Below are 22440 nucleotides of genomic sequence, written 5' to 3' on the forward strand. Positions count from 1 at the left end.
GACCCAGTGCGGCGCTGGAACCAGCCCAGCCGGGCAGTAGCTCAAACGTTGGCACAGTGACCATTGGGGAAGCATCTCACAGGGAGACTTGTGTGGGCTCAGGAGGGGCCTGAGCCGGGATCCGTGGGAAGCCTGCACCTTACCCCCACCCTCTGGGGCAGCTGGGCTGAGCCTGTCAGGGTTCACTGCCCTTGGGGACCCACACTGGCCAGCCCCCAGCTCAGAGCTGAGCACAACAGGTCCAGGAGGAGTCGCCTAGCTTTGCCCTGAGCAATAACACAAAGTAATATGAACAATGTTAATATAAAGTAAAAAATAGTCATATTTGCCACCATTTGTCATACATGTTTTCCCATGATCTCATTTAATTTTTACGTAGACTTTGCATTGTACGCATCATACGACTGTCTGGGGTGGAAGCTCGGTCAGCCCCAGGGGCCCTGCTCTGTCCATTGCCCTTCACCACGCCCCCTGGCCTTGCCCACGAGGGAAAGCGTGCAGCTGGGCCATCCAGTACTGTTGTCCGTGGACAACACTGGGCGTTTGAATTTGCCGGTTATGTCCTTAAACAATGTTTTCGTGGCTGGCACAGTTGAAAATTTACTTATTTTAGATAACAATTTAAATAAACTTTAATATTACCATTACAAAAGTAGTTCATCCTCATTATAGAAAGTAGAAATACAGGAAAGTAGAAATACAGAAAAGTACATAGAAAGAAAGTAGAATTTTCTTTTTTCTCTCTGCCCTTTCCCCTTCTCTTCTCTTACCCCTCCCCATATGGAGAAAAAAGTGAGTCTTCCCCTATTCCATTTACCTCCCATGGCAGGTAACCAGAGCCAGACTCTTTTCTGATGTAAACACACACACACACACACACACATACACACTTTGTTTTGTGTGGATTGTGTAAGTCACACGTGGATGCTGTGCCGTCCACATCATACTGCAGTTCACTCTCGTCATCCCGGAAGCCTTTTGCCCAGGCCCACACCAACAGCCCTAGCCCACGAGTTCTATAGACCCTTCAGGAGCCCACCTAACATCCCGAATGCTCAGTTTCTTCAACTCTAAAATGGGACTAATAATACCTCCCTCACGGAACTGTTCTGAGAATTAGAGCTATTCCACAGTACATGGTACTTACAGGCAATCAAATGATCCCCACTCAGAGCAGGTTGTTTCTGGCTTAACTGGGCCCAATCTTCCCCTCATGTTAGAACCAGTCTGTGCGTGTATGTGTGTGGTTTTATTTTATGCCTGGGGGAGAAAGAGACAGCTAGGAACCTCACACTGTGGGACTGCATCGATAGCCCCAGATGTGGGACCCCAGAAACCTTGGCAGGGGCAGGGTGTCACGCAGGGACTCACGCAGGGTCTCTTGTCCCGCTCCCCACATAAGAACGCAGGACAGGGTGAGGTCAAAAAGGAACACCCACGGAGCCACAGATAGGGGGAGTCATACCGCTAGAGTCTCACTGGCAGCTGGGTTGGAGACACAGGAAGCAGGAGCCACACGATTAGATTCGTAACCCGCCATCCGCTTCTCTGCCAACCAACCTCACTTGCTAACTGCAATCTGCAATCCACAATCCGCGCTTGCTAGCTCAGCCCCCATTTGCTGCTAGCATAGCCACAGCAGTTATATTAGTGGCCAATGGCTCACTGGTTACAGCTGACGACCAACTAGCCACAGCTGATGGCCATCCAATCACAGTTGATGGCCATTTACTTCCTGAATCAGCACCTTTCCACGTGAGGCCGAGAGCCTAGAAACTGCACTCCTGGCTCTGTCCTCACACAGGGGCTGGAGTCCCAAGGGGCCGGGGGAGCACCCCCAACTCTGGTGTATGGAATCACAATTTCCACCCCCAGGCTGGGTGGTCCCAGGGTGCTGCTGGAGCTCAGACTCTCCTGCAGCCAGGCCTTGGAGCATTTTCAGACACACTGTCACACTGCACTGCCCAGACAGTTCAGAGCAGGGCTTGGAGACCATTCAAGTTCCCAACCCTCAGGCTTCCTGGCTCCCAGTACAAAGCTCTGGGTGGAGAAGGAAGGGAGGAGATGAGAGTGTCGCAGGCCCAGCTCATTCCTCTGTGTGAAAGTCAGTGGGAAGGGGTGCTGGAAGCTCCTTGTCTCACAGGGGTCCCACTGAGGGCTTTGTCTGGTACCTGGGAGGCAGGAAGCTCCCTGCCCCGGGGAAAAGCCCTCCCCAGCCTATGGGTGGGCCTGGCCACCATTTCCCCTGCAGAGGGACACACCCAAGCTGGTTGCTTCAGCAGCCAGTGGGGAGGGGGAGGGGAGTGGTCATAGGGAGGCAGGCTCCTCTCTGCCCCAGCCTCAGTTTCCCTTTCTGGCCTATGGTTAGTATGGTGGCAATGGGCTGGCAGAGAGCAGATAAAACAGCCCACATGGGCTTTAACCAGCCTCTGGGTTCCCGCCAGTGTCGGCTAGACTCCAGATACCCAGGCAGTCCAGATGGAGCACTGGGGCTGGGAAGCATTCGTTACCCAGATTGCCTGATTCATGTGTAGCTCCCACTCCTCGCTGAGAGGACATGAAAGGGTGCAATGGCCCCCACTGCCGTCCAGAAAGTGGATATGCTATTAATTCATTTCAACAGACTCTTGCTATCAGCCAGCCCTGAGCTGGTCCCAGGGATCCTGACACAGCCACCTTTTGCTGCCCTCCTGAGTGCACAGTCTAGGGGAGAGTGGTGGTGGGGGACACACAGGTGACCAAGTATTGGGAACTAGGCCAGAGGAACTGCGGGGAGTGGGGACCCCAAGGCAGACAGGTGTTTCATCTTAGGGTCAGCTGAGCTTCAACGAGGAAAGGAAAAAGAGACAAAGTTGTGTGTGTGTGTGTGTGTGTGTGTGTTGGGGGAACCAAGGTCCACAGGAAAATCCTGAAGGCCTGGAGGACGAGGGGCTGGGGGAGATTGGTCTCCCCATCACAGCAACAGGTGAGAGTGGGGGTAACGGCCCATTATAAGGTGAGATTATCAAGGGCCTTGCAGGATGAGCTGAAGGTTCCCATTTTATTCTGAGAAACAAAAGCACACATTGATGGGATTTAAACTAAGGGAACAGGCAACCACATTTGCATTTTGGGACCATGCTTCTGACCATGCGGTGGAGAGTGGATTGAGCAGATGCAAGGCTGGAGGCCAGGAGACCAGTCTGCAGGCAGCTGCAATAATTCTCTGATGCAGAGAAAAAAATGGGGGTGTATTCGTTTTCCATGCTGTGTGGCAAACTACCACGAATTTAGAGGTTTCAAACAACATGCAATTATTATCTCACAGTTTCCATGAGATAATAAAAGAGAAATCTGGATATGGTTTAGCTGGGTCTTCTGTTTGGCGTCTCATAAATCTGCAGTGGAGCATCAGTTGGGCTGTGTTCTCATCTGGAAACTTGACTGGGGAAGAATCTGCTTCCACTCTCAGGTTGTTGGCAGAATTCCTTTCTTTGCGGCTATGTGCCTGAGGAATAGGCTTCTTACTGGCTGTCAGCTGGAGGCTATGCTTTGGTCCTACAAGTGGCCTGCAGTTCCCTGCCACAGGCCCTTCCATAGGCAGCACAACATGGCAGCTTATTTCCTGGAGGCCAGCAGGAGAGGCTCTTTCTCCTGTCAGCTAAGACAGTCTTGTATGACAAGATGTAGTCATGGGAGTGACATCACATGTGGCATATTCCATTGGCTAGAAGTCAGCCAAAGGTCCCACCCACAGCCAAAGGGAAGGGCTTCTGCAGGATGTACACCAGGGTGAGAGATCACGGGTCGATCTCAGCACTCTGCCTGCCACAGGAGCCTCGTCCTGTTTATTTGTATCCACACCCTTCGAAATCTATGGAAACCTAATAAGGGGGTTTTATATATAAATCCTCACAGGTAGCTGGCTTTCTTGGCTGGGCAGGGCCTAGAACTCTCCTTCCTCCCCCCAAGTGTCCTGAAGGGTTTAGAGGTTGCAGTGAAGTTGCATGAAGCTCTTTTCCTCATCATCTGTCTCTATCCAGGGATTTACCTGAGCGGTGAAAAAAGGCCTCATCAGAAACACAGGACCAGGATTCTACCAGCCCCTTCTCCCACCACATGGCCCATGTTAGCCAGTCATAATTTCTGTGTTCCTTGGGGCGCAATGATTGGTTAAAAGATGAGCATGTGACATAAAGCAGACCAATAGGGCTTCTTCTGGGACTTGTGCTGGGGTTGGCAGGAATGGAAGTCTCTTCCTCCCCAAGGCAGCTGGGAGGATGTGCCAGCGCCATAGGTCTAACCACAGGGAGGGAGTCTGTCAGCAGCAGGAGAGGCTGAGGCCAAACCAGAGGGCAGCAGGACAGATCTAATTAGTGACCTACTGACTCATTTGAACCCTGGATGTCCCTAACTATGAACAGGTAATCTCCCCCTTTTTTGTTTACTTGTTTTTTTTGGCTTGAGCCGAGTTGACCCTTGTAAATGAAAAGGTGTCCCAGAGTTAAAGCTCTTACATTTCCTAGCGAATCTCTATCACTGTAGTCTGGCCTGGGTTGGGGGAGTTGGGCTTGGACCATTCCCTGTGGGACTTCCCAAAAGATAGCGGCAGGCAAGTGACAGTGAGGGTGGCAAGACACGCGGGAAGCCTCTCACACATTGTGGGAAAGGCTGTCGCTCCTGTTAGGAAAGTACGTGGGGTTTTGGGATCACACTCTTCAGTGATTTTTCTTCGTCAAATATTTTTCTCATTTGTTTTTTCTAGTTTCTAAGCTTTAGGGCACTGACCCCTCTGAGACACCTCTTGCCATCCTCCAGAGAAGCCTTGCCACCGTGAAGGTTCTTGAAATTCAAATCCACACCCTACAACTACTCTCAGTGTCAACCAAAATGTCAGGGTGGAAAGAAGGACCCACATTCTGCCTCTTCCCCCAATGCTCCTCTCTGCCACAAAGCAGGCGGGTGGCATCTTTTGTGCTGTTCTATTCTCCTACCTCCACGCCTTCTACAGGCCATTTGCCCATCAGCACTTGTTAGAAGCCCTTTCCCCGGCCCTCCGGGCTCAAGTTCTCCAGAAGCCCTCTGTGTGGCCTCTGGCTCCTCGGTCCTCCGGCACTTCTGGCAGCCCGGAGGGCCCAGCTCTCAGCTCCTTCTCTACTAGGCCCCATCCACACACAACAAGCTAATGTCGGGCCAGCCTCGCGCTTGTAGCTCCCTTCCAGAGTCCTCCTTTCTTGCCTCTAATCCTTCCACTGCCCTGCTGCCTGTTCAAGTTGGTGGCTCTGGGCCCCTTGCCTTGGTGACAACTGGAGAGGTCAGCACACGGAATTGGCTAGGGCGCCTTTTCTAAGCTCTGGGTTCCAAAGCTTAAGCCCACCCTTGAGGGAAGAGAAAGAATTCAGGGGACAAACTGTTCATGGAGATAAGGCTTTTCCACAGCACCATCTGTGGCACTGCAGATAACACCCGATACCATGGGGACCGCTCCTGGCGTTATTATGCTCTTCTGAGCATATATTTCACGTAGAGCGAGAAAAGGGTCCCTGCCTCGGCTGAGGGGCTGCGATGGGGGCCTTGCACTACTGAGCAGGACACTGAGGGTTCTGAGCACCCCAAGTGTATCAGGCAGGGAGGCTTCCACCAGAGAAGCTAAACCAGTAGGATACGTGTATGTACATACATAGAGATGTATATTTGTATATGTGTGTGTATATATACACACAAGACATACATAGATATTGCAGAAGCCAATTCCTTGCAATAAGTCTTTATATATATATATATATATATGAGGTTTACATAGCTAATGTAAATGTGTGACTGTATATATGAGAGAGGCAGACAGAGAGACACAGAGACAGACAGAGAGAGAGACTGACTGACTGTAAGGAATTGACGTGCACAGTGGTGGGGCTGGTTAGGCAAGCTGGGAACCTGCAGGGTAGGCGGCAGCAGGCCCTCTGGGCAGGACTCATGTCCCAGCTCAAAGGTGGAATTTCTTCAGAGAGAACTCAGCTTTGTTATTAAGGCGTTTTGTGGGTGGGATGCGGCCCACCCCCATCACTGAGCTCCTTAAGTCACCTGAATGTCAACGTTAGCCACAGACAAAGTCCCTTCACAGCAGCCCCTAGAATCCCTGGGGATGAATCCCTGGCCTAGTTGACATGTAACACTGACCGTCACATCCAGGACCCAGAGCTGCTGAAGTCCTGGTGGAGAGAGGTGAGGACAAGAGTCTCAGCCCTGGTGGCCACCATTTTCAGGTGCCACCAGCTCTCCCATGTCATCGTCCTGGTTGTGCTCTCACGGCTCTGACACCCCACTCTTTTGACTGCTGTGTGGGTGAGAGAAAGGGCTGCGGCTGCAGAGCAGGCTCCCTGGTCCCCAGGGCTTCACAGAGTTGGGAGCCCTCCGTTCCTCCCCGCCCAGGACTCAAGCCCAGGGGCTGAGCTAAAGGACAGTGCTCGGAACTGCTCTCCTCTGCCCAGCCCGTGCCCTGTGACTATACGGGCAATGTCTTGGTTGGCCTTGCACAGTCAGCTTGGCTGCCACCTTCCCAGGCCTTCACCTGCCCAGATGTGGGGAGCAGCTCCAGTTCTTAAGCCCAGGGCTCCGTTTCCACACTTCAAAGGAAGAGAACAGAGAACCGGGCATGGTGGGTGACTCCAAAGTTCTTTCCGCTCTACCCACTGCCCTGAAGATAAGGCTGAGCCTAGAACTCTGCGTCCCTATGAAAAAGAATGCTTCCACGTCACCTGCCTGGAACTCACTCACCTTATCTGAGCAGCTGACCTTCAATTTCTGCAGGTTGTCATGATCTAGAGCAGGGGTGTCCAAACTTTTTTCAACGTTTTTCACCAAGGGCCGTATGCGGTAAAATACACAAACAGCCGGGCCACTCACTCGAGGTGAAGTACGTATTGCCTCACCTGGTTATTTAAGTAAACTAAATATATTTTTGGAATTTGCTGCGGGCCAATTAACAATGGCTCGTGGGCCGCAGTTGGCCTGTGGGCCGCAGTGTGGACAGCCCTGCTCTAGAGGGAGGAGAGCTCGGTGGTGAGGGAGCCAGCTCACACTGGCTGACTACGCACATCTTCTCAATTCCATGTTCACTGATGTCGTGTTGTAGCTTGAAATCAACTACGACAGGGATATTTACACCACAGAAATTGGTAAACCCTACAAATTATTGCCCCCCACTCCAGAGAGCTGTTTGTCAAACATTCACCAGGATGCCACTGGAGAGAGAACCAGAGGGTAAGGCTGGGAGTCGGGGTGGGGATGGGGGTTACTTATCTATTGTTAACCACCTCATCATCCCCCCAAAATACTTCACAACTTAAAATGACAGTGGTTTATTATTTCTCATGAAATCTGTGGGTGGACGCAGTGGTGTTTCTGCTCTGTGTGGTGTTGGCTAAGTCACTCCTACAGCTGTAGTCCTGCCTTTCTCTTCAGCAGGAAAACCTGACTTCCTTATAGCATGGTGGCCGGTTCCAGGGGAGCAGAAGAGCAGAGGCTGCCGGGTCTCTGGAGGTCTAGGCCTGGAACTGGCACAGCACCAGTTCCCCCACATTCTGTCGGTCAAGCAAGTCACAAGGCCTGTCTGGTTTTGGTGGGCAGGCACCAGAAGCTCATGAACAGAAGCTCATGAACATGGGGAGATGTGGTTCCCCAGGGGCCACCAGTGTAACCGTCGGGAGATGTGGAATGAAGGTCTCCAAATACTTCTCAGTGCTGGCATGTGTCCAGTTGTGGCACAAGCGCAATGGGGGCAATGTGGCATGAGGGCTTTACCCACGTTTCCCTATTGGATATTCACAGTAGCCCTGTGAGACCGGTGTGACCAGTCCCCATTTACAGATGAAGCAGAGGTTCAGAAAGGTCCAGACACTTGTTCCCAGTTTCCCTGCTTCTCAGGCTAAAGCTGGCCACCTAGTGGTCCGAGAGACCAAGAGATTTCTGCTTCAAATGCCTCTTAGACGGTGTGATTCTGGGACACTGGATCTCTGAAGGGGGTGGCAGCCATCTTTAGGGTCTTCTGTGGACTGTAGGAAGAGGAAACTCATGGAAGAGAGGGAGAGCAAACTGCTTTCTGCAAGTCAGACATCGTTTTCCCTCCTGACTTCCTTAGGATAGTTTGCTCAGAAGGGTTTGGCCACCCGCTCTGACCTCCCCCTTCTCGCATTCACAACACAGCGGTGAGGCTGACTCAGAGATTAGGGTCCCTCGCTATGTGGGTCCCACTGGGGGCCTGAGGCCCCAGCATCCGAGCTGAACCATCCACATCATTGAGGCCATAACCCTGAGAAACAGGTGTTGTGCTCTGCGAAAGCCACCTGCCCCACCTGGATCTCTTTCCCTGACCGTCAAATGGGAAATCAGGTTACAGTTCCCTAACAGCCATCCACCTCCATGCCCAGTGTTCCAGCCAGGGTCCAGGGCAAACGTGCCCACCCACACTGAGCCAAGTCTTGGCTCCTGGAGAGTCTCTCAGGGCTTTCCCCTCAATCCTAAGTAATCCCTTTCCTTTGCAAAAGTAAGGTCACACATGACGTAAGGGTGTCATTGGGCTCCTGCCCTGTGCTGGGCACTAAGGATGGGAAGGTGGATGGAACATGCTTTGGGGGGAGAGGGCATGTAAACACATACTACAACAGAAGAGAGTAAGTATGGAGGAAGTGTAAATTTGTATAACTTTCTAGAGAAGTCATTTGGCAATATGTATCAGGAAATTCACGATGTTTATATCTTTTGAGCCAATCATTCAATTCCTAGAAATCTAACTTAAGGGACTAACCAGAAATGGCGGAGAACAAAGTGCTTCTTGCAGCATTAATTAGGACTTAAAAATGGCCTAAATATGCAACAATAGAGAGCTAGTTAATTGGACCATGTCATAGACACTTAATGAAATATTTCACAGCCATCAAAAATTGATGTTATAAATAATTTTCGGAAAATGATTTTTGAAATGACATTCACTGGTAAATGCAAAGCAGAATTGAGGAGATAAGAGTTTGAGCTACATTTAAAAGTTAATGAAAAGAAAATTCAAAGGGAAGAAATTTACCAGAACACCAATAGTGATCACATTTGGATAATGGATGATTTTTATGGGTGATTTAAAAACGGTTTTAGTTACCAACCATATATATTTTTAATTTAATTTTATGTTTTCTAGTTTTATTGAGCTATAATTAACATCCAACCATCTTTTAAAACTCAATTCAAAAGGAATCTCCTCCATGAAGTTTTCCACAATTCCCCAGGCAGAAATGATCTCTCACCCTGTGAGCCCTGGAGCGTTTGTTGCATCCCCCTCATGGCATCTACCATCTGTGCTGTGCTCATGTCTGTCTTCACCCAGGCTGAACCCCTAAGGGATGTGGTTACGTAGCCCACATCTCTGGGTCCCAATGTCTGGCTCCAACCCAGTCCATACTGTACACCGACTGGCCATCTTGATCTACTTAGGTTCTGGCTGACTATTATGCCTGTGGATCCCTCTCTTTTGCTTCCAAGGACTCCTTTTTAATGATAACACTTTTTCATGGTAACTATACCATCTAGCAACAGGAAAATGCATAGTGACAAAAGTTTCCTCCTTTCTGCTCCATGAGTTTCACAGGGCTCCTTATCGGCTAACTTTTGTTCTGGTTATAGCTCATGTTTTCCTGCTCTACCACATGCCTAATCATTTTTGATTGGATGCTGGACATTGTCTACTACATTGTTGAGCGTCTGGATTTTGTTATCTTCCTTTAAAGACTATTGAGTTTTGTTTCAGCAGCTAGTTACAATTTTTTTGTACATTGTTTTTATCCTCTCAAGACTTGTCTTTAGGCTTGTTTGGACAGGTCTAGAGCAGCCCTTACTGCAGGGCTTCTGTCTTATTCCTCACTAGTACACCTACATATGCTCCCTGCTCTATGCTGCATGACTGTCCCATGCTCATCCCCTCTGCCCAGAACACTGACCATTCCCCCACCACACACACACTCCTACTCACCCTTCAGCTTCCATTTAGACTTCCCGGAAGTCTTCCCTGCAGGGCCAGGGCCCATCTGTGTGCTCCTGTGACTCCCTGCATGTAGCAACTTATTTGTCTCTCCCAGAGACTGAAGAGTCTATGAGGGCAGGTTCCACCATCTTGGTCCCACTACACCTTTTTCCTATGCCCCGGGCCTGTTCAACAGGTGTCAAACAAAGGAGTGAAGCAGCACATGCACACACACACACGTGCAAATACATGTGACTAACGCAGTCTTCAGATGGCCATGACTTGAGTGTCTGTGGATCTCAGGTACTGGGCTGTGCATCGTGGCCTCTAGCTGGTAACCCCTGTTGCAGGTGCAGCCCATGGGGAACAGCCCAGGGCTCCTGGTCCCTGTGCCCTAAGAACCTTTCACATTCCCTCCCCTTGGTCCCCACAGCTGCTGGGAAAACGAAGGGAACCCTTTTACTGTGGACACTGTGTACACAGCCTTATCTCCCTGAGCGGAGGCCCGGGCAAGTTGGAAACGCAGAAAATGCTGTGTGTTTGCTGTTTTGGTTCTTCCAGGAAATCAGAGCCACCTTCCCAGTAGGCCACCTGGCTCCGAGCCACCTTTCATGGGGCCCCTTCTCTGTGTCCGCCGCACCACCCTGTCTGTATCTGGATTGCTCCCATAGCCTTCTCTATGGTTCCCTGCCTCCTGCTTTCTGTCTCCTCTCCCCTGTCCATCTGTAGCCAGACTCATCACAAAGTGGGCCTAGGCTCTGAGCTCAAAGCCTTCAATGGCTGAGGAGCAGGCAGCCCTGCATTCACACCTGGGCCCTGTCAATCCTATGGCCTCTGGGGGAGCCCCTTGTCCCTGTTTTGTCATGGGACTGATGGGAGGAAAATAGTTGTTACTCTCTGTCTTAAGGATGGTGTCTGGGGTGTGAGGGATGGGCGAACCCTATGGGGCTGGCACACTGGGCTGGGGGTGCCTCGTGGGGCCTGGGGTGGTGGTCGAGGGAACTGAAAGCAGAGGACAGAATCCTGGCAAGGACTGGCATGCTATATCAGCAGCTATGAGAAAGTGGGTCACTGAGCCCCCACCCTCAAGACTCATGCGCATGTGAGCAGCAACATTTAGGGGCTGGATGGTGCCTGCTGCTGGAAAGGGCAGCCTGCGATGAGCTGGAGCTGGGGCAGGTGCTGGGGGCCTGGCCGCATGGAGGGTGGGCCTTGTGATCCGGCTCCAGGCCAGTCCCAGCCCTGCAGGCCGCAGCCTGAAGCCCTGGTCCTGTGACTGCACCCACCCAACTCACTAGTGAGGACTTGAGGCCCAAGAAGGAGAAGGGAGGCAGGGAGGGAACGGCCTGGGAAGCCCTGCACCAGCCACATGTGACTCCCGTAAACTTCAGGGGCCTGGAATCGTCTGTAGGCAGAGCTGGAAGTGGCGGAAAGGTAGCAGCACCACGCCAGCTGCGGGCTGTGCGCCAGGGTCAGCGAGAAAAAGACGGCCGATGTCCAGCTGGGCCAGACACCCAGAGGCCAGTCCCTGCCTGGCTGTCAGCCACCTCGTGCAGGCCTGGCCAGCATCTGGTCTCCAAGGCAGGCAGTCAGGGTGTGGGGAGGCCGTGGAAGAAGGCCCCTCTGACCCAAGGCTTCTGCAGGCTCAGGCCAGACCTCCTAACAGGAGGGCTTTCTGGGAGCAGAGAGCCAGGAAGAGGATGGTGGGATAGGGGTCTTATGGGTTGGGGGCGTCCCCAGGGGGTTCCTGCTAACTGTCTGTCCCTTTACACCAGAGGCAGAGGCTATCGGAGGACACACACAAGGACAGAAAGGAGAGGCCGATGGGGATGCACGTTCAGTTTCCTCCCTCAGCTAGGCCTGTCCACACCAGGCCACAGCCAGGGGGCTGGACAGTGTCGGAGGGTGTGGATAGCTGGGAAACAGGTGACCTGCTGCAGCGAACCCGTGTGGCGTCCACGTGGCGTCCACCCTATTCACTTCACTTCACCTCATCTGAGATGCCCCTAAGCCTTCCTGATGGTCAGAGCACAAAGGTCCCACAAAAAATGTGCCTCCCGCTCTCCATCAGGCCTCAGCTATTGAACATTTAGGTTGTTTCTAGATTTTTGCTTAGTTTGTTTCAAGCAGCAGATATTTAAGTCAGGTTCCTGCTCAGAACTTCCCAGGACTTAGAGGACGATAAAACCCAGCCTGCCACCTTACGTCCAGAGCTCTGGACAGAGGCATCTGTACAAATAGAAGATTCCAGTCCAGTGGGAGCCAGCGTCTGGACAGAGAGCAGGAGCAGGGGCCTGGACCCAGCGTGGGGGTGCTGCCTAAGCTGAGGGTGAGTGGGCATCAACCAGGGCAGGTCCCGAGCACGGGCATTCTCGGGCCAGGTGCGTACCAGGAGCAGAGGTGGGGGGCGCTGCAGGACTACCAGAGCTGCGGGGGACGGGGGGAGGTCCACGTCCAGGGGACTTGGGAAGTGACCTACCTATGACTTAGTGGGACACACGATGGCGTCAGCTCTGGATGCAGATGGACTGGAGCTGTGGAGAAACAATTGTTTCCAGGTAGTAGATCCAGGGAATCTTTAAAATTAAAAAACAAACAAACAAACAAACAGCTTAATTGAGGTATAATTCATATACAATAAACTGCACCAATTCAAAGTGTACAATTTAATACATTTTGACACATGTATACACCCATGAAACTATCGTCACAATCAAGATACCAAACCCCTCCATCAACCCCAAAGTCCCCGTGTCCCCTTTGGGACCTCCCTCCTGCTCCTCCCCGTGCCTGCCCCAATCCCAGGCAATCACTATGGATTACTTTGCGTATTCTAGGGTTTTATGTGAATGGCGTCCTATAGTATGCATTCTTTTTTGCCTGGCTTCTTTAACTCAGCATAATTATTTTGTGATTTATCTGTTTTGGGTATGTCAAGGGTTTTTTCTTTTACTGCAGAGTAGTAACCTGTTGTCTTCAGCTCTGAGGGAGCCTTGAACCAAAAGCCCACCGTCAGGATGACAACCCACAGCCACGATGACAACCACAGAAGGCAGAGCGGCCCAAGCCCATTCAAAGCCCCAGTTCCAGAGAACGGTCTTTATGTGGCCTGCTTGGTGATTCCCTGGAAGACCCTGCTTGCAAGACTGTCTTTACTTGGCCTGGCTCAGAGCCTACCCAGTGCAAAAGGCCTTTCCCCAAGGGCATTTGTCAAGAATATCTGAAAGAAAGTGTCCAATTTCATGGTTGCCTGAGGTCATGGACAACAGTTGCGGCAGACAAAGACCAACCAAAAGGCTTAAAAGAAAACACTGGTGATGACAGTGCACAGGTCCTTTGAAAGGCTTGGACATGCTCCTGGGACCCTGGACGGCCACACACTCACAGGGCTGTGCGTATGCTCAGGAGAGACCTGAGGAGGCCCTAGGCTCTCACCGCTGACTGACCTGGAGGCTCCGAGCCAGTGGGAAGCGAGAGCTAAGGCAGAGTTGTGGGCCGCCCAGCTGAGTTGGAAGCTGCGCCCCACACCCCTACAAAGCCCCCCTCCCCCACAAAGACTGGGAGGCTCACTGGCTCCAGGTGTTTCAGGAAGTCTCTGTCCATCCACTGGCCAACCATGAAGCTAAATGAGCAGGGACTTCAGGGTTCGTGCCCAACGTGCAATACAGACTCCACAGAGTTTGTTCAGAAAAGTCACTGAGCAAACAACAAAGCCTAGTGATGGAGAAGAGTCTGATTTCCAGAATAGCCGTATTACATTGTCTAAGATGTTCAGTTTCAACAAAAATTACAAGACATGCAAAGAAACAGAAAACAAGGCAAAAAAAAAAAAAGTAGAAACTGTGAGGTATCCCAGACACTGGACTTATTAGACAGGGACTTTAAATCAGTTCATTTCAATCAGTTACTAGGTCAGTTCGCAGACGTAAAGGAAAACGTGTCTGAAGAACGAAAAGCATGAGGTTGAGACGCACTCATGGTGTGCTCGGGCCCCCTCCATCGTCCTCCTCCCTCTCTCACCCTCTGACAGCTGCCATTGGAAATCAGGGCTGGGAGGCACTAGACGCCCCTTAACTGCAACCCCACCCCCAACCGGACGGAGCGGGAAGGAAAGCAGTAGGCCAGCCGGGCCTGTGACTGAGGAGACCCCTGCCTGCTCCTGTTGAGATGGGCACACTGCTGTGTGGCGTGCGCAGGCCGCTGAGCCCGTCGGCTTCTTTGTGGAGATAATGGCCCCTGCCCACCAACCTCACAACCCATTTGGGTGGATTCCTCCTCTCCCTTGGTTTCTCCCCCAGGCCCCTCCTGGAGAGGGGCTACTGTCCCTGGGGCACCTTTGCCCTCTGGAGCCACAGCCCTCCAGCCTGCGTGGCCTGCGGGATGTTTGCTTACTCTTATCACAACCCGCATGCAAACAGATGTAAAGTGCTCCGTGCGGGCGCCTGGTAACGGGGCCTCCACGTGGCTGCCAGGCTCACCTCGTGTTCTCTCTGCAGCTGAGGGAGAAGATGTCCACTGCCTCGGTCTGGTCCCGTGGGACATGGATGTGGGAGGGTGAGGCCAGGGTAAATCTATCTCGGGGTTGGGGGTCTAAAGCAGAGAGACCTGCTGGCCGTAGGTTCTGGGACCATCCACCTGGACCATCCTCCCTGCACAGCTGAGCCCAAGTTCTGGGCAAACAGGCCACCTACAGTGCCAACCCTGGAAATAGGGTCACCCCAGAAACTGCCCAGGGCGGGCAGCTGGATGGTGGCCTGCACACCCCCACACACCCCTCCAAAGGAGCACTCTTTGATCTTGGGTTTAGATACTCATGTCGGAGTGGAGGGCAGGCCGGTTCTCACAGGCCCTCAGCCCTTCCTCAGGTGCCTCAGACCTGAAAGAAGCAAGTCTATGTTTTTGTGTGGGAACTAGTTGTTTTTTGCTTTTTAAATTAGGACTTTCCTTTTTTAGGGTAGTTTTAGGGTCCCAGAAAAGTTGAGAAGGAACAGAGTTTCCATGTACCCCGTTGCCCAACTCATGCACAGCCTCCCCCATTATAAACATCCCTTACCAGAATGAGCCATTTGTCACGACTGATGAACTACGTGATACATTATCACACCAAGTCCACAGTGTACATTAGGGGTCCCTCTTGGTGTTGCACATTCTATGGTTTGGACAAATGTAAAATGACATATTGACATAGATTCATCACTGTGCTCCAACTATCCATCCCTCTCCCATAAACCCTGGCAAACACTGATCTTCTTAGTCTCCATAGTTTTGCCTTTCCCAGAATGTCCCGTAGCTGGAACCATGCCGTATTGCAGCCTTTTCAGACTGGCATCTTTCACTTAGGAATATGTATTGAAGGTTTCTCCATGTCTTTTCGTGGCTTGAGAGCTGATTTCTGTTTAGCGCTGAATACTATTCCGTTGTCTGGATGGACCACAGATTATTTATCCATCACCTGCTGGGGGGCATCTTGGTTGCTTCCCAGCCTTAGTGATTTTGAATAAAGCTGCTATAAACATTCGTGCGCAGGGTTTTGCGTGGACGTTAAGTTTTCAACGCCTTTGGGTAAATACCAGGGAGCATGATGGCAGGAGCCCATGGTAAGATACGTTTGGTTTATTAAGAAGCAGCCACGCTGTCTTCCCAAGTGGCTGCACCCGGTCTCATTCCCACCAGCAATGAAGGAAGAGTTCCTGCTGCTCCCTACCCCCACCAGCGTTTGGTGTTGCCAGTGTTCCGGGTTTTAGCCATTCTGATAGGTTGGTATGGAGAGGTATCTCATTGTGGTTTTAACTGGCATCTCCCTAATGACATATGATGTGGAGCATCTTTTCATATGCTCACCTGCCATATGTGTATCATCTTTGGTGAGGTGTTTAAGGCTTTTTATTTTTTTTGAGGAGGGCACAGCTTACAGTGGCCCATGTGGGGATCGAACTGGCAACCTTGGTGCTATTAGCACCACACTCTAACCAACTGAGCTAACCGGCCACCCCTAAGGCTTAGTTTTTAATCAGGTAGTTGGTTTTCTTACTGAGCTCTTTGTATGTTTTGGGCAGCAGGCCTTTATCAGATACGTATCTTTTGCAATTATTTTGTCCCAGTCTGTAGCTTGTCTCCTCTTTCTCTTGACGTCATTCGTAGGGCAAAATTTTTTCATTTTAATGAAGTACAGCTTACGAATTATTTCTGTTATCGTCATACCCAAGGTCATCTAGGTTTTCTCCTATGTTATCTAAGAGTTTTATAGTTTTGCGTTTTACATTTAGGTCTGTTATCAATTTTGAGTTCATTTTTGTGAAGGCTTTAAGGTCTAGGTTCATTTTGGGGGAAAGCTCTGTATCCATTACAATGGGTAGAACATGAACTACACTCCGCACATTCCTTTCCCGCCCTCCTTCATGGTGGCCCAGGCACAGCCGTGTGTGGGATAAACTCCCTGGGGAGTTTTAAGCCTTGGGGACCAGAAGGAATCAGGCCTCAGTCTTTACAGGGACAGGCGTCTCCTCTTGGCCTAGGCAACAGGCCAGCTGGAACCCTTAAGTATTTTCACATCTAATAATTTCCCTGGTCAGTGGTTGAGGTCTTAACATATATGGTCAGACGAGAAAAAAGAAGGAAAAGTAAGAAAGTGATTGGGGGCGGGGGTGGGAAAGGGAGATACGAAGGAGGAAGGAAATCCTCAAAGGGAAAGGGGAGTAAAAAACCAACTACTTGCACTATTTTAATTATCATTTAAGATTTTCCTGAAAATTAAGTGTGTGCTTTTTTTTTTAAGTAGGTCATGTGACGAATTGATAGATGATCCTGGTGTAACTATGTAAGATGCTGTGTGACCTCAGAAGGATTTCTGAACACGGCTGGTGTGCATTTATGTGTGAGGTGGTTTCCCTGGGCTTTGGATTTAATTTTCTATAAAGAGTAACAGGAAAATCATGCACTGAAAGGAGTAGAGATCAGAAGGAAAAATCCGTTCAGGTCACTGAAACAACCTTCTTTTAAGTGTGCACAGGTCAGTTAAACCTGAACACCAGTGTACACTGGCTGGGAATATTTCAGGGAAAGAAAACCAAATTGTCTTTCCTAATCACTGCAAGAAAAGCCATGTGTCAGATGCATTATCCTTGCTTGGAAAGCCTGCTAAATATCCTGCCTCAGCATTCTGCAACTTGAGAGTGTGGCAGAGTTCCTCTTCAACAGCACCATACAGGAGAATATTCTAGAAAGAACAGTGGGGATTTGGAAAGTCCAGTGATCTTCCAGGGGCTGCCAACTATTCCCTCATCTTACAAGCACTGGATCGATTGATACGGTCAGTCATTCAGTGAAAATTTACTGATCATTGTGTCAACCAAGAATCTCAACAGAAATCAGCTGGCACACTCATAACAGCCTAATGCGAAGAGATTATTTATAAAGGGATGATTTACCAAAAGGGAATGTAGAGGGACCTAAGGGATAGAATTGTGACCACCAGCAGGCGGCAGGTCACCCATGAAGGGACAAGGAAGTAGTTCCAGTACCTGAGGGAAAAAGTTGTGAGACCACCTGAGAGGAACAGTGAGCTTCAGGCACAGCCTCCCTGAGGAGGCTTATATGCAGAGCCCGCTGACTGGATGATGCTATCCACAGAATGGGACACAATACAGTCACTCAAAAGAACACGTCTAAAGGGTAGTGATAATCAAAACAGTTGCAAACACCAGTATGTCCCTGTTCGTAAAACAGTGCCAATAGTAGACTTGAGTTTGCATAGAGGACTCTTGTGCAGCCTTGGAGAACTTATCAGAGGTGGTCTCTGAGGAGTGGGGCTGGGGAGGTAGTAACTGATCCCTCAGAGAAATCTTCTCATGGAGCTCTAACACTCACCCTAATGACTGATGCTTTTTTCTTAGTATGCGCTACATTCATAATAAAAAAAAATTTGACTGGATTTGAAGGTGGCTACAGGAATTCAGGACCAAGGGTGTGTACATGTAAGAGAGACGACTTGACAGAGAAGAAACCGTCTGTGTGCCGCCTGTTGTTATTCCACACCTGCGGTGACAGCCCGTGGGCTTGGGTTCAAGACCCGAGCACACTGACTGGCTGGCTGGCCTCCATTTGCTGTATATTGGTGACAGTATTTGCAGGTTGAGATGCAAATATTGCTAATACTGCATGACACTAATATAATGCTCCCTCCCCATACGGTAAAAGGAGCAAAAGAAATCACGAACATGAGTGCACTTTGCAGTCCTACCAAGGTACGGGCCAGCTTGCCTCTCACTTGAGGGTCCCCAATCGCCTTCTCCTGTCTCCTTCCCCACGAAGTCGGCGGTACCTTGAAACCTCCTTTTCCTGAGCAGTGTCTCAGGGACTTGCACTTTATTGATTGCTGCCTCGTGAAATAGACGATTCCTATTTTGTGGCCTCCTGGTCTAGCTCCAGCCTGAGCTAATTTCTAAGCTTCTAACTTCTAAACAACTTTTCCTTGCTGTTTCCAAGTGCCTGGGCTACTCAACGGCACCAACTAGCCACTTAATAGTTACAAAATCATTTAGTGAGCATCTGCTCCGTACGGAGCACTGGGCTGGGTACAGAGATCCAAGGAGACGAGGCCGTGCAGAGGCCTGGCAGGTTTTTGATCACAACATGGAGCAGTGAGTGCCAGGAGAGGGAACCGGGTGATCCACTGGGGAGACCAGGGGGAGGCCCCCACCTCCAGGGGAAAGCCAAGTTTTGAGGCTGAAGAGCTAAGTGACAGAGAAAGAAGGAAAGCAGAATGTGGGAAGGCAGGGAGCGTGAGGGAACCCGAGGAGATCCCTGGAGCCTTGGGAACGGTGGGGTCCAGGAAAAGCCCTGGTGGAGGGGACATGTGAGCCCCACCCCACAGCTTTGCCGTGGCTCAGGAACTCTGAGTAACCAGGAGTGGAGTCTGCCCTCAAGGATTCTTGTGGCGCAAGGATTAGAGTGAAAACTGCACAGACACTGCTGCAGGAAATCTATGGCATTTAAATTACTTCATTAATTTGATCATGTGATCATTAGAAATCTATGTTCGTGTCTATCACAGTTAGGCCCTGGATTACCTGAATATGCTCACAACAGCTGCTGGATTCAAATTCTGATGAACTGGAACATCACTGGTAGATTTTTAAACCATTTTCTGTTAAGCTTTTAACTAAAAACACAAAGATTTTAGGTCTAAAAGCATTGACCTGCCGCTTTAGTGGTTCAATTTTGGTTAATAGCTGGAAACTTATTTAGGACTCCCTAACTTCACAATTACTTGGATCATTTCAGACACCTGTAAGGAAAAATTAAGAAAGATGAAGGAAAGAATCCTGAGGATACACGTTGGGAAGTTAGGGTAAAATGCTAAGGAGATCCTTTTTAGCTCTACCATTGTAAGATCTCACATTCTGCTGTAATGACTAATGAAAGGATAAAGTCAAACTGAATAACAGGAAATGACATATTACGAAATAGACATATAAAATTTAATCCCTTTGGTTTAAAATACATCTTCAATGATACAATTAAAAACAACGAACAAGACAAAATCAATTTCATAAAACAAAATATAAAATACTCATATGACCCGTGTCCCATATATCTCATCTTAGAAAACCAGCAATTTGGTTCACATACTTCATTAGAATATTTTAATGTAAAGATTTAACTATCAATCCTACTTATACAAATGAACTATTCTGAACTATATTTAGCTCCCTGAACCTAAATATACCCGTGATTTTGTTTCTCTTAAAAATTATGCTTTTTAGTATTTTTATATATTTAAACATGTATACAAAATAGTCCCCTGCCATAATAATACAGTCTCATAAATTCATGAATGCTTTCTACAGTTGCCAGCATACAAGATAATCAAAACACGGAGGCTCTGACACATGATAAACTAGAAATCATTTCTTATAACAGGAAGATTATGAAGAACTCCATTTTGAGTTGTATAACCCGGTATACAATAGTCACGGTATGTTTTGTAGTTACTGTGTTTGTTCACTCTATTTGGTACATATGACTGGTATTATCATACAAAACAGACATGAATTACCGTAGTTTTCTCTTTACTTCATTTGCTAAACAGTGCAGAAATCCAAATAATAACACTCTCAAAAGCAAACAGAATCTCTGCCGTTTGAGAAGGGTTTGTTTGCTATGCTATGGAATGACTGCTGTGTTGGGAAAACAGAGAGAGCATTTTAGTGGGTTCCACTAAGTGTAGTATTCTATCTGCTTGGTACACATTATCAAAAATAACTTAACCTTTGTCTAAGGAAAGTCTTTAAGGTCGACCTTACTGTATGTCTTCACTGTATGTACACAGACACCATATTATATATTATCTATTTATATAAGACATGTATGTACACATTTACAGACACAGGCCTTCACAAATGTATTGCACTTATATACAATGCAGCTTTAGCTTAACTGATTCATACTGTAACCCACTGAAGTTCTTCATAAGAAAGGCAGTTGATATGTTCAAGAAAGTTGCAAAGGAAGATTTCAGTAACATGCTCTATCTGAGTAAACATTTCCTGGGCGATGAGAGGTGCACCCTCTGCTCTCCGGACGCCACTCCCACTACCTGAGGGAGGCAGAGTCACACCGAGTGTCAGCCAGGGCACAAGAGCCTTAACGCCACACCACTGCCTTTTCTGACGAACACTAGTGAGCAGGCCCACGGACACTGAGAGACAAGGGAGACAGCCCAATATTTTTATCAGTCATGTAGCAGATATCCTAAAAAGGTTCCCAGAGAGTATTAAAACTTGGAATAAAGTTTTCATTTTTAATCCTAAGCATTTATATCAGAAAATTCAAACATAACAGTCCATGGATTTCTTTGTCATCTGAAAAACGCCATGTGATATATTCAATGCTGTCTCCAAGCCAAATGCAGCACCATCTCCAACTCCAAAGGAGCCCCTTCCATTGACATCCGCCCGTTGGGAAGGCGGCTGACCGGTGTACTGTGGCTTGCCGAACAGTAAGAACTACAGAACACCTTCACGGAACTCACTGGGAGTTGCGGGCCAGGACGCCCTTAGATCTCCGTGAGGGTGAGTTTGTACGACCCCCCCACTTCTTCGATCTGCAGCTGGAAGGTATCTTCATTGGAGTAATGCTTCACAATGTTGTCGTCCATGTTCACCAGGATCCTGGAGAGGAGAGGCCAGAGAGACGCGCTCAGCCCGCTCACTTCGGAGTCAGACCCAGATTTCAATTAGCTCTGCTACTTACCAGCTGTGACCATGAGGCAGCTATTTAAACTCCCTAAGCCTCAATGTCCTTAACTATGAAATGGGATAATAGTGCTATCTTGTAAGATTTTTGTGAGGATTGAATGAGGACTCAAGTAAAGCACTACGCGTTTACGCGTATAACAGTAGTGGGCATGCGATAAACAAAACGTACTAGTTTATTTGTTGTTATTATTCCAGCATGTAGCAATCACTCAATAAACAGTGGCTAGTATAATGAATGCAAGGAATCCACAGACGAAACACTTCATTGGTCTAGCTTTAGAAAGCATATAAATAAAATTAGTCTATGGAATCTGAAGCCACAATTCCCTAACAAGTGGCAAGTTATCCTCAAAGTTTAATTGAACTACACTAAGCCCAACCCTTCCCAGAGGCCCATCTACAAAATTCCAATTGGGATTTGCTTCAAAATTAAGCCAAAATAGTTTTATGCCATCCCCTGCTTACCCATGCCAAATAGCATAGACGCTTAAGTAAAACAGAACTAAAAATATTCATTTCTGCATAAGGAAGCAATGTTCTATGATTGAAAACACAATCCAGGGCAGGAGAGTGGAGTGGAATGAGCAAAGCTTTGCAGTCAGCTCAGGGGCTTGGCACTAATCTGATCTCGGACAAGTCTCTTCGGCTCTCTGTATCTCAGTTGCTTCCTCTATAAACTCTGAACAGTAACACTCATCTCAGAGGGTAACGTGAAAATTCAATAATACGTGAAATGCCCGACCCCGTGTCTGACTCAGGACGGGAGCTCAATATGGGGTAGCAACTGCTGTCATCTTTAGTAAATTTTATAATGTGCTCTAGAACTTGGAGCCACGTCACTGCTGCCAAGCATGAGAAGCGCAAATAAAAATTTTGCTTGAAAAAAAATCCACAAGGATGTCTCAGAAAGTAAATCAATTTTACGTGGATAATTTAAGAAAAAATACATTCTTGCGTTAATGTTTCTGTAACTGTTTCTGGACTGGGTACAATGCAAGTGCATAACGTTAATGTTATATGATGTTAATCTTATTTAGGTACTAGGAATGCCAGTCAATGCTCACCCTTTTTTACATTTCTTGAATATTTTCCCAATCTTGTCATGGGGAACATCATATTTGTCTGAGATCTAAAAGAGCAATGAAAAATAATTACAAAATGCCATTTTCATGGTTTTAACAAAAAAACTATATATGT

General features: G+C 48.8%; 1 protein-coding gene across 5 annotated transcripts in view; it reads right to left on the reverse strand.

The window, feature by feature from the left end:
• Window positions 1-4013: 4013 nt before the first annotated feature.
• GRHL1 (grainyhead like transcription factor 1) overlaps window positions 4014-22440 on the reverse strand; it is a 65175-nt gene continuing 46748 nt past the window's right edge. For 2 of the 5 annotated variants that reach the window (XM_033125502.1, XM_033125500.1), the window contains exons 15-16: window positions 22308-22372; window positions 19503-21156 (exon numbers count right to left, since the gene is read on the reverse strand). In XM_033125502.1, the coding sequence (XP_032981393.1) occupies window positions 21042-21156; window positions 22308-22372 (180 nt within the window). In that variant the 3' untranslated portion in view covers window positions 19503-21041. Of the gene's footprint in view, window positions 4031-12464; window positions 12562-19442; window positions 21157-22307; window positions 22373-22440 lie in introns of those variants that run through there. The other 3 variants (XM_033125505.1, XM_033125503.1, XM_033125501.1) reach the window with 3 other exon arrangements.

This window comes from Rhinolophus ferrumequinum, chromosome 13, assembly GCF_004115265.2.
Source record: "Rhinolophus ferrumequinum isolate MPI-CBG mRhiFer1 chromosome 13, mRhiFer1_v1.p, whole genome shotgun sequence".
Classification (NCBI taxonomy): Eukaryota; Metazoa; Chordata; class Mammalia; order Chiroptera; family Rhinolophidae; genus Rhinolophus; species Rhinolophus ferrumequinum.